Source organism: Oncorhynchus nerka, linkage group LG25, assembly GCF_034236695.1.
Source record: "Oncorhynchus nerka isolate Pitt River linkage group LG25, Oner_Uvic_2.0, whole genome shotgun sequence".
Classification (NCBI taxonomy): Eukaryota; Metazoa; Chordata; class Actinopteri; order Salmoniformes; family Salmonidae; genus Oncorhynchus; species Oncorhynchus nerka.
The window spans coordinates 32,531,242-32,543,794 of record NC_088420.1 but is presented as its reverse complement, the minus strand read 5'-3'; the positions used below and the strand labels follow the sequence as shown (position 1 = coordinate 32,543,794).

The following is a 12,553-nucleotide window of genomic DNA, read 5'->3' as shown; positions in this document are numbered from 1 at the left end:
AGTCTATGTCATGGAAAGAGAAGGTGTTTTTAAGGTGTTGTATACTCAATGTATAATAGCCTGTAGTGTCTGAATGAAGGTTTTCCAAAAAGATCAATGACAATGTGAACTATTCGGTTTGAAAACGCACTTCCTGCACTTCTGTATTATGAAAGCCAACTTGTGCTGACCTTTTGTGAACATGAAATGATGCTTGTAAATAATGAATTGGGACACTTTCCTCTCCATCACTCCCACTCCCATATGAAGGCACATAGAGTTAGTGTTTAAGCATACATTGAGGTGTTTAATAAAGCTGACAGTCTCTATTGTTGGGGACTTCACAGGGGGACAAAATCTAGGTAAGAGAGTTGTTTACTTCATTTTATACAGGATGAGTGAGATAACCTAAAATACACAGTAAAAGCCAATAGTTTTACTTTTAGTGAATGTAGAATACAAATTTGTACAACAATCTCTAGCTTGGTATCTTAGTCATTCAATAAAAAGTTCACTAGAATATTTATTGTATAATGAAGATAAAACAACACATTCAAGGGAAATAAAATGCAGATTAACTTAAAATTCTCTCTTGATTTTGAAACAGTTTGTTTCATTCATGGCAACAAAGTCCAGCTTGTGCCGCCAAACGGTTTGAGCATCCAAACCGCAAACAGCTTCTTTAAGTGAACTATTAACTACAACAATTACCAAACACATAGTTCTGTTTTGTAAAAGCCATAAAGCAAAGCATTGTAGGCTTACTCTCGCAAAGCAAAGTGAAGAAAGTACTTCAAACAAAGTTCTGTTGTCTCCTTAAATCCTGTTCTTTCACATTCAATAGTTGTGCATATTTTTACACAGCACATAGACCAAAAAAGCAAGTCTATCCCTTTACATTCTCAATACATTCCTTGTGTGAATCTGATTTCAGGGGAGTGTGATTATCCAGTCTATGTACTGTAATGTATGTCAGCTTCTTTAGCTGTAGGGGTGCAAGTTTGGAGCTTTGTGAGGCTTTTCTTGATGTATAACATGAGTAATTCTTTGGGATAAGGCTATTTTCTAACCGTGCATATAAAGAGTGAACCTAGAAAAATTCCCTGATATCCTACCAAGTGCTAAAGTGTGCATGTAATTGTGTGATGAAGTTATAAAAAAAAATACTGCTACTGCCTTTTAAGAATAGTGTAATGGTTTTATTGCTATTCTGTAACCTGAAGTGTTAAATTTGATATTAATAAGTTATGTTGTGTTTCTTATGCATCTCTAAAATATTTCTGAATTGATCAAGACTGAGGAAAACAATGTGTTCAAAAAGGTTTACATGATTTCAAATTGATGTGCAACTGCCTATCACGCTCCCTCACACAGTGGCACTTAAGGACTAAAGGTTAACAGTCATATTTTCATCTGCTCAGGCCCTGTAGGCCCTAAGCACATAGTTCCTACTTCATCATATCCGCAAATCTTCATTCTAGTACTGAGGGTGACTATATGGGACTTGCAATAACATCTAATAGTAGACTGGACCCTTCAAGTCACATTTTGTTGGGGTCCCATCTGGACAGAGTATGAGTTGTAAACTACATAGATCACTATTGGCTTATGGCCAACTGCTATGCTATGGATCAAATGAAAGGGTGGAGGTGGGCATGGAGAAGAAACACACAAGGGAAAATATAGCAAATATAAAGAGAGACTCCTTTTGTACAACACAATTCTCATACAAATGTGTGCAATCCAGCAGTGTGAGATCAAGTCAATTTAGTTGCATTGTCTCTACTACGTTTTAGCTGCTGAATTCTCTGACACTTAGTCACTGTGAGGATTGGGTATAATGAATCCAGGGCCACCTGTAACAGACAATGACCTACATGCCTCTGCATGGTCTGATATGCTCACACAGGCAAACATACAACAGTGAAACAGAAAATGGCTGTTTCCCCTCACCAGTACTACACCCTGTTTATGACATCATGATTTCTGGATTATTCATTTCCTACTAGTGATGGGGCATTTACAAAGGATATTTTACTGTGCCAATTTATAAAATGGATACATTTTATACATAATCATGACTGAGATGTACATTTAGGCTATGATATTTACAACGTTTGTAACTTAGTTTACTCAATGTGAAAAAATTCACCAGAGTGATCTATCGATGGATAATTTCATTAACCATAAATAGGTTTATTGGCATGGTTCATGATATGGCATATCTTTCGATTGAGCTAAGCACAATCACAATGGGCGGTTTTGCAATGCTGAGATGGGACCTTGGGTTTGAAAGTTGGCAGAGTATCCAGCAGCTGCAGGTAAATAGTTAACACAATAGAAGGAACCACATTATCCTTAGTATTGCGATTTTCCTTCACAACATACGGTATACAGGAACTTTAACCTCACAGCACTGTTATTACAATTTCCTAGGGACAGATATTCACCACTATTAAAGGGAAAATGACCCAAAAAACTACTCTGGAAATAAATCCACTGATTTTAAAACAGTAATAACAAAATTTTAAAGAAAGCACAGTATAATTAACAAAATAGTAAATATTAACCAGTGAATACTCTACTTAATAAGGATCTCGCTGGGTAAACATGGCAGTAATCCACAAAAATATACCTTTTTCTTGAATCTGGTGATGGTACAATACACACGTACTTAACACCAAGGTGATAAATATTAAAGTTGCTATTTACATAACAAAAGAAAACATTTGGCTCAAATTTAGAATTTTACAAACAGAACATCAAGTGTTCATGGCTTTAGATATTGATTCAAGATCTGGCTTGCATGTCTTCGTATTGGTTGTAACAGAGCACAGTAAAAACATAACTAAGATAAACAGTTGTTTTTGAGAGAATTGCTAGGAAAACATAGCTACAAAATAACAAATAAACATACAGTACAGCTTTGGCTTACATTACCAATGAATTGTTGGAGCAATGAGAATATTTCTTCCTATTACTATGCTACCAGTTCAACTGGACCATTTCCCATTATCTTAATTTCCCATATCAGATTATAAAATGAATATGTTATTATTGCAATATACTTTTCCTCTCTTTTAGAACTAATCACATGACTCTGAGCCATGTCCTTCCCATACATGATAGCTTTTCCTGTCAAACCCCACGAGAGAAATTCTACCTCTTTCAAATTACTATGTTGTAGTGTCTCTGAGGTCGATTTTGTTTTTAAATGAGATTTCACATCGATTTGATGTAATAACTTAATAGAAGAGACAAATTGAGTCAACATTGTATGAGATTAAAGGTGTACGCGGTTACACCATCATGTTGGAAACTTGCGCTCTAACAGTGGACGCCACAAGCAGGGGCCCTCAGCCAGTAGGCAACACTCAGACTTTCTTTGATTGTTTGCAACTTGCAACCACAACAGCAAAAACAGCAACTACAAGTAAGTGCCAGACTAGACCAGTGACTACAATAAACTAGATTGTTTCATTTGCTTTTTTTTCTTTGAACATCGGACTCCTGCAAACATAATCTTGATTGCACCCAGTACCTGATAACATCTGTTTGTGTACATAATTCAGTCCAACTACTTGAATGCTCTTCTTATTCATGTGAGACGTATTTAATTTAGATATGTCCTTTAATTGTATTTGCCATTCTCCTTCTTACAAAATGAAATGGAGTTAAATAATAATATTATAATGATAACTATAAGGACCTTTCCTACCCCATCCATCTCTCCCCCAAGTCTACTCCCTCCCTCCCTCCCTCTGACTAGCTGGTGACTGGAGGCTTGACCATGTGGCTCTATGTCACCCAGGTGTCCATGCGCATGCGCTTGACAGAAGGGCTCGCCCTGTTGTCCTCGGTGCCGGCCGGGGGTCTGCCCAGCCCCATGGAGGAGGTGTGGAAGTCTGGCCGGTGGTCCTCGCGGTCGCTGCCATCGTATGAGCTGCAGGAGGAGCTGAGGCTGTCCACTGGCGAGCGGCCCAGGTCCTGCCGGCTGGACGCCTGCTGCTGCTGATGCCGCTGCTGTTGCTGCTGCTGGTGGAAGCCAGAGGGGGTGACGCGCTCCCGAGGAGGGGAGATGGGTTCTGACTTGATATTGATATTTTGGCTTGTGTTGATAGAGAGGTTGGAGCCCTGAGGTAGGTGACCACCACCCCTGTGAGAGAAACAGCACGGGCTCAGTGGCCATTTGGAGAGTGACATAGATCAGGTTCTTGGAGTGGTGGTTGGAAAAGGGATATTTAAAGGAGCACAAGCTATGTAGTTTGAATGTGTATATAATGTGTGTTCATGTGTGGGTTTCTTAATGTGTATGTGTGTGTGTTTGCTAATGTGTTACTCACACCAAAGAACTGAGAGCTGTCTGGCCCAGTTGATGTTGTTGCCATGCCGACATGGAGCCCAGAGAGAGCCCTGGAGAGCCGAAGCCCTGTAGGGAGGAGATCTCTGCACTGCTCAGGGAGTACTCTGCAACAACAGCACCAGAGAACAGTGAGTTACACACAATCCCCCTCCCACTGTTACTGCAGCAACACCTCTCACCACAGGAGACCAGACCAATCAGTAACAGCCAGGCAGGCAGGGCTGAGGCAGCTGTGGCAGGGGACAGAGGGGTAGACTCACCGGTGTTGTAAGCGGTGGGCATGCCTGAGTAGACCAGGCCTTGAGGGGGCAGGCTGGGGGTGGTGACAGACACTACTGGGGTGGCCAGTGGCTGGGACTGGGAGCTGCTTAGCCTTTGGGTGTTCTGCAAACAAAACCAGGAAAACACAGATGTAATGAACAAAGCAACAGTATGGCCCTATAGGCCTTACTGTAGTGAACCCAAATTATACAAAATGTCAGTTGTTATAGATTACATTTTATATGTTTTTATGTAGTAACTTGATAAAGACCATTATTATTGTGAGTGGACAAATGTGTTGTGATACTACTTTCCACCAAGAGGGGGCATTGTAGCTTCATGTCACATGTAGCTACAATCCAGATAACATATTGAGGCTTGTTATATGACAACGGCTTGACAATATGCACAATAAGCATAAAACTCAATCCCATTAAGTAAAGACATTGCATGTGTTTGTCCAATATTGAGAAGAGGGCTGTTGTTTGTGGATAAATCTCTTAACAGTTATTCAATGTAGGGATTATGGATAAGGGAATATAGTTTTGAAGTATGATATCGTTTTACCATATACAATAGTGGGATTGGTGCTGATATGCAATCTTTTTCATATTCAATTTTCCTTACAAGCTAAGGCAAATGCTCTTCAGCACTCAAGTCGTTTACAGATGGCAGATTTCTTAAGCCTGATACAAAAAGAGATGGGTCCTACATTTGGATAATATACAGTAGCTACTACTAACTCCTTTTAAAACCGCAATCCTGGCTGCAGTGGCTGGCATGCTGTCCTAAGCACACAGTCACACACAACGCAGTGCCTTCATAAGGCAGCAACAGGACCACAAAAGCTCTGAGGCAGCCTACTACACTCACCAGGCCCACACACTCACACTGAACTCATTTCCCAAAGATCTATGCATGCTTTATTCAAATCTTCTGAGGTTATAACATTCTGTCCATTATGTACCTCTATCAACTTTGAATGCTACACTTGTTTGTTCTGATCTAAAAGTGAGACATACAGTGCATTCGGAAAGTATTCAGACGACTTCCCTTTTTCCACATTTTGTTACGTTACAGCCTTATTCTAAAATGGGTTGAATAAAAATGTTTCATCAATCTACACACACTACCCCATAATGATAAAGTGAAAACAGGTTTTTGACATTTTTGCAAATGCATTCCAAATAAAAAAAAACAGACCCTTTGCTATGAGACTCAAAATGGAGCTCAGGTGCATCCTGTTTCCATTGATCATCCTTGAGATGTTTCTACAACTTGATTGGAGTCCACCTGTACTATATTAACTTGATTGGACATGATTTAGAAAGGCACACACCTGTCTACATAAGGTCCCACATGTAACAGTGCATGTAAGAGCAAAAACCTAGCAATGAGGTCGAAGGAATTGTCCGTAGAGCTCTGAGACAGGATTGTGTCGAGACACAGATCTGGGGAAGGGTACCAAAAATGTCTACAGTAATGAAGGTGCCCAAGAACACAGTGGCCTCCATCATATAGTGGCCAGAGAAGCCACTCCTCAGTAAAAGGCACATGACAGCCCGCTTGGAGTTTGCCAAAAGGCACCTAAAGGGAAAGATTCTCTGCTCTGATGAAACCAAGATTGAACTCTTGTGACAAGCGTCACGTCTGGAGGAAACCTGGTACCATCCATACGGTAAAGCATGGTGCTGGTAGCATCATACTGTGGGGATGTTTTTCAGAGGCAGGGACTGGGAGACTAATCAGGTTCGAGGGGAAGATTAATGGAGCAAAGTACAGAGAGATCCTTGATGAAAACATAGTCCAGAGCGCTCAGGACCTCAGACTGGGGCGAAGGTTCACCTTCCAACAGGACAACAACCCTAAGCACACAGCCAAGACAACAAGGTGGCTTCTGGACAAGTCTCTGAATGTCCTTGAGTGTCCCAGCCAGAGCCCAGATTTGAACCCGATAGAAAATCTCTGGAGAGACCTGAAAATAGCTCTGCAGCGATGCTCCCCATCCAACCTGACAGAGTTTTAGAGGATCTGCAGAGAACAATGGGATAAACTACCCAAATACAGCTGTGCCAAGCTTGCAGCGTCATACCCAAGAAGACTCGAGGCTGTAATCACTGCCAAAGGTGCTTCAACAAAGCACTGAGTAAAGGGTCTGAATACTTATGTAAATGCAATATTTCTGTTTGACATTTTTTATAAATGTGCAAACATTCCTAAAAACCTGTTTTTGCTTTGTCATTATAGGGTATTGTGTGTACGTTTATTAAGAAAAAAATAATTTCATAAAATTTAGAATAAGGCTGTAACATAACAAATTGTAGAAAACGTCAAGGGGTCTGAATACTTTCCGAATGCACTGTATTTGCTAGCACCTGATAGAGGCAAAATGACATTTAGCATGAGCAGCAGGACTGTTTGGGATCTGGGTGGGAATAACATCAAGAGACACCTTTACTCAATAAGTGTAGCAAACACATAAGGCATATCCTTGTAATATAGTGCAGCTGAAGGTTACATTTGAGGCAATATTGCATCATGACAGTTTGATAAATATCTGCTGCTCCTATTCTCTCCAACGAGGTGACATCATCAAAAACAAACTTCTTCAGAGACTTAATCCACAATGAAGTAATCTGCCCCTCCCAATTAGAAAAATAAATCCAAGATCTGAAATCTCTTCTTGGGAAGTTACTTTGGAATTTTTGTGATATTACGAAACCTTTCGTTTGACTAAATAATATTTGATGTCTGTCCAAACTACTTTCTTGAAGTAACCAGACACAAGATTGATGTAGGACCTGTCTGATAGTTCTTGTGAACATGTGCATTGTGTGCTCACTCGCAAACAAACAGAAACACACACAAACCCAGCAGGATGTCTGGCATTCCCTGAACAACACATGGGAGTGGCGGTGCACAGCACATTAGACAGGTTGAGGCATCTTTAACAGGCCAGGCCTAAAACATGCAGTGACACACTGATGCTACTGTTCATTTCTCAATTTAGTCTTTATAAAAATAAAATGCATTCAATCAAATCAATTCAATAAACCCAGTTCAAGTTATTCAAATCTACAGTTCAAGTACAGCTGTCACTCCTGAACACGTGTTACTGATCTATATGCCTCTTTCTGTTGTTACGATTTAAAGTGTGCTCATTCAGCCATTTTTCTCAGGCATTTCTTAAAACTCACCAAATCCATTTCCTCTTCCTCTGACTGCTCTCAACAGAAGAGAAGAAGAGAGGCAGGGTTACAAGAGAAGGTCAGGATGGCTTCTACAGTCACCCTTTTAATGTTGAAATCCAAAGTCCTAATTGCCTGATTGTATTCCACAACTAAAAGTCATCTAGACGTGCCTGACCTCTAGACTTACAAATTCACCCTGTCCTCTGCTATTCATGTAACCTTGCAAAACCCTCTTTGTCAAATGCAATGTCAATCAATTTCTTTGTGGACTCATGAACTTCCCTGAAATACTTTGGATAGAAGAGTCTGCTAAATGACCATGTTATAACACTTTAGCATTGTTTTTGTGACCATTTCTGAGTTTGACCTATGATTTTGGATCCACCACTATTCGCTACTCAGAAGGTTACTGATGTAAAACCGAAATGGATTAACTCTAAGGTGAAGAGTTTAAGTCAGCAAACACACTTTGACTTGGACTTAACCTCACATTGAATAAGTTCTTAACCTCTCATGCATCAATACACAACTATGTCAATCAAATTACTTCATCAACCCTGAGGCTCTAACGTGACTCATTTGGAAGGCTCTCCACTTTAAAAAAAACTGTGTTCAAGAAACTAAGACTGACTAGTTCGGTCAACTCATGAAAAAACAAATCTTTGTAGCTCATGTAAAGTAGTCAACGAGGTACCAGTCAATGTAATATATTGATAAAGTAAAGTAAGCCTGCATATTGTGCATGTTTGTTTCACCTAGGGATTACTGGGGTCTCTCTGTATCTGAGGGCTACTGTTCTGCTACACAAGAGACTAACTGGAAGCCCCTCTTCCAACTTCCCTGTGCCCTGGCCAGGACTGTCTTAATACCACACTCAATCAATAGCATCAGGAAGACACGACAAGGGCGACAAGATATTATCTGGCTCACACTGGGCCCCTGATTAAGCCTTCATCCCCACTCTGTCACACTGAGATGTGATTAATTTAATACCATTATGGCCTAATGACAGGCTGTCTGCAGACCTGCCAGCCCCCAAAGCCTTAACCTATCTGGAATGTTGCGTTTACACTGACAGAGCAGAGCAGGCCCTCCCTTTCATCTCAATACTACTGACACATTCAGGCCTTCTAAATTCTCTCTGTCTGAACCATTCTACCAGTTATATCTAAAATAATGCTTTGTCTTTGTGACGTATGGAGCTCTACCACTTCCAGATGCTGGCATGGTAACAGTACCATACACATGTTGATCCCCTGCTCCAGGCTGGTGGATGGATCACAGGTGCCCAAGCTACGGGCACCCCTGATCCAAACAACGCCTCTGTGTCTTGGAGGAACTCCCGTTGCTGAGAGCTCCAGCAACATGCAGGTTGGAAAGAGTCTATTACTGGCCAATTTCTGAACACTTTTTTCCTCTTTCTCTTTCTTCTCATTTAGATTGATGAGACAGTCTAGTGGAGCCTCCGGTGCTCTGCACCTTCATTATAATAATTAGAGAGGGCCTATCATTTCAATATGAATAATTGAGTGACTGGGCCTCAGAAATATAGACCAACTAGCTATAGCGCTGTTTGTGCGCTTGGCACTGTCCAGAATCTTGCTCCTGTAGGTGATCAAATAAAAATGCAGCATGAGAACGAATGCTACTTGCTGATTGCTGTTGATGGAAGTGAATCTAAGCTGCACGTCAATCAGTCCCACCAGGAGGAAAGGGGTCCTCAGACAGCACTGATATCCTCATGACACTGTCTCCTGCGCCAAAACATTTCCAGCATGGCACGCTATACCACAATGATACCGTCACGATCCTGTGTAGGGAAAATGAAACTCCCTCTGTTGCACACATGTGAGCGGAAAGGAGAATGCTTCTAAGCCAGAATCTAAGCCAGCCCTAGGACTGAGAGATACATAGTGTTCCTACAGTCTGCTCATGTGCAGTGAGGAGTGGGGACTGTAGACTACTCACCAGTGGGGGCATCATGCCTTTGCTGGATGGGGGGATCACCACTCTCAGGTCTGGCTTGCGGTTTCCCATCCCCATGTTCACTCCAGGGGGCGGTGGAGACTTGGTGGGCATAACTTTCCCCAGGCCATTCCCGCTGGGTGTGCCCAGGAGTCCCGGAGAGCCCCTGGAGTTGACAAAGCCACTCCCTGGAGAGACACACAGAGACAAAAGCCATCACGGGACTGTGAGCCACCACAACAACAGGCATCTGCCAAATCTCCAACCATTTAAAGCTGCATAGCTTGCTACGGCATGCAACGTTAAGTGTTCCCAACCCTCTGGGAAGTTTTAATAGACTCTGATAATTATCCTGCACATTTACCAAAATAAAATGTCCATTTCAGAATTGATGAGCCTTTCATTCTTGCTGTGAGTGACGATATCAAAGTCAGCTCCTTGTATCCTGGGATGAGGAGCAATTCACTTAACAAATGTACTGTGACTGCTGTTTAAGGTGGGAATAGCATGCCATTACAGTTGGGTAAAACACTTTGCTAAAAGATTGTTACTTTTTTTAAAGTGACAATATGGGAATACTATGTCTGGCTACGCAAAACTATGTACTCATAGTACTGTATTCGTGGTACTATATACATTTGTGTGAAATGTAATTTCCTTGTTTTACTCTAATGGTAGATTTACAGAAGAATGAGTCATAAGGCTGGTTTACCCCCCACCCAGAGTCATTTCCTGTGGCAGCAGCTCTAAAACAAAGTGAAAGAAAGCACAGGGCAATGACACCATCTCAGAGCTGATCAGGAGAAGGACCATTACAGTGCATGTCACACCATGCATATATGGAATGGAACTGATGTGAGGTATAAATGCAATGAAATCAATGAAATCCTATGGTATCAACGTGAGAGTATAAGCAAATTCAATAGCAGTTTCTAACTTGTTTTGATCCATTATTCAGCTTTTTTTTAAAGATTACAGATAGTAATTTGTTTTATTTGAAACAGAGGGATGAAAGAATCTATGCTATCTATTATTTCATCAAGAGATCAGTGACACAATTCAACAAGTAACTGAGTACTCCATTGTGTTGTATAGAACCTAGTGAAACACAAGCCAGCTGCAGAATAAGCAGGACCTCGCTCTGTGAAATAATGGAACAATCACCTCTCTAGCTACAGATAAGAAACACCACAATACATGGCCAAATAAACAGTTATGAGACATACAATGGTATCTCACAGCTGAATCAACAACATACGCAATGCAAACTACTATAGCTCCCAGCACTCGCTTTCATCTTATACTGGAAGTGAATGCTGCAAAATCCAAGGTGCACGCATATAATTAGCCATGTAAATGACCCAAACCCTATAAATAGCAGACACTGCTATTGCTTATGGCAAAACATCCAATACGTTAACATAAGCATAGGTCCATTGGAGGACGAGTACCATCTGGGTCAACAACCGTTGCAAAGAATGTATCTTCACTATTGGAAAGTCAGTGCAAATCAGACTTCTTTATTTCTAAGAAAGATCAATTATTTTCTGAAAGGCAAAACTCTGGTTGTGGATTTCCACACAGAGGTTTCTTCTCTTCTCGGCTCTACTCAGAAACCATTGTGGGAGTGGGCGAGCAAATCAAGTGAGGCTATATCTGGGCTGGAGTTTGGGAGGGGGAGGGTCCTATCTTGCTTGATATGACTGTAAAAGGTGCAGCAACACAGCTCTCTGATAATGATCAGAAGCTATGATATCATCATAAGGAATCCGTCCAAAAGTGTTCCTACAAACGTGGATGTGTAGGCAGTAACTAGGGCCTAACGGAGGAGAAACATGCTCCTTGAAGCTAATTTGACATGGACTAAAGCCAGTTGTGCACAAAAGCAACATGCAGAATAACTGTAGTGTACATTTGTACAGATGACCATGCCTAAAAATAGCTGATGAAGAAAATACTTAAATGTAATTAGTGCCAGCATCCCTTTTAGACCTTTAAATGGTTTCTAAATGGGGCACTGTTACAAGATAGAAACAACTATTTTTACCTCACAGTTCATTTTAAAACGAGAAAATTATCACAAGCCTTTTGGCAGAATCATATTTGTGGATTTGTTTTCTGTGTGTCATCTGAACCAGAATGGTTCTTCTGCCATCAAATCCTCAGTGAATGACCCCAGGACATGTACAATGATGTTTAGTTTCTGTTTGGGTAAATAAATATACTTTTTGTTGTAAGTAATTAACACCGCCCACTGTGGGAGCAAACTTACAAGGTTGTCTGTACCACTCAAACCTTCAGTTTTCATCTGAACGTAAGACAAAATAAACTCTGTTGACTAAGTCGTGATTTCACCAGAATGAACCGCAGAGCAAGTGAGGCAGATCTGACCAGACCTGACTGTCATTAAGCAAACACCAGAGGAACATGAGTCTCAGTGAGGGAAGAGAATACACATTAATGAGAAAAGATTAATGGGTGTGAATCAAGAGCCTCTAATAGATTAAGTGGAAAGGAGAGCAAATTATAATTAATGAGCCTGGACAGAAACTCTTTAGCGGGTGCTCTGGTATTGATTTGACTCAGGAAACAGAGAGCAGGGCCACAGTATGTGAGAGATTACAGTACAGTCACTCACTCGGTAGTGTTTCCAAGAATGCCAATCCATATTTCACTTGGAGGGCCCCTTAACATAAAACAAATACAGTTTAGAAGGCTTTTTAAAGGAAAAAAAACATACACATTAGAAGTGGTAATCTACTGGGAATAGCTACGGCTTCCAGTGTTGTCTAGA

General features: G+C 41.0%; 1 protein-coding gene across 5 annotated transcripts in view; it reads right to left on the bottom strand.

The window, feature by feature from the left end:
* Positions 1-265: 265 nt before the first annotated feature.
* LOC115109404 (myocyte-specific enhancer factor 2A-like) overlaps positions 266-12,553 on the bottom strand; it is a 116,468-nt gene continuing 104,180 nt past the window's right edge. For 3 of the 5 annotated variants that reach the window (XM_029634251.2, XM_029634250.2, XM_029634248.2), the window contains exons 7-11: positions 9,763-9,947; positions 7,801-7,824; positions 4,603-4,726; positions 4,323-4,446; positions 266-4,135 (exon numbers count right to left, since the gene is read on the bottom strand). In XM_029634251.2, the coding sequence (XP_029490111.1) occupies positions 3,778-4,135; positions 4,323-4,446; positions 4,603-4,726; positions 7,801-7,824; positions 9,763-9,947 (815 nt within the window). In that variant the 3' untranslated portion in view covers positions 266-3,777. The remainder of the gene's footprint in view (positions 4,136-4,322; positions 4,447-4,602; positions 4,727-7,800; positions 7,825-9,762; positions 9,948-12,553) is intronic. The other 2 variants (XM_029634253.2, XM_029634252.2) reach the window with 1 other exon arrangement.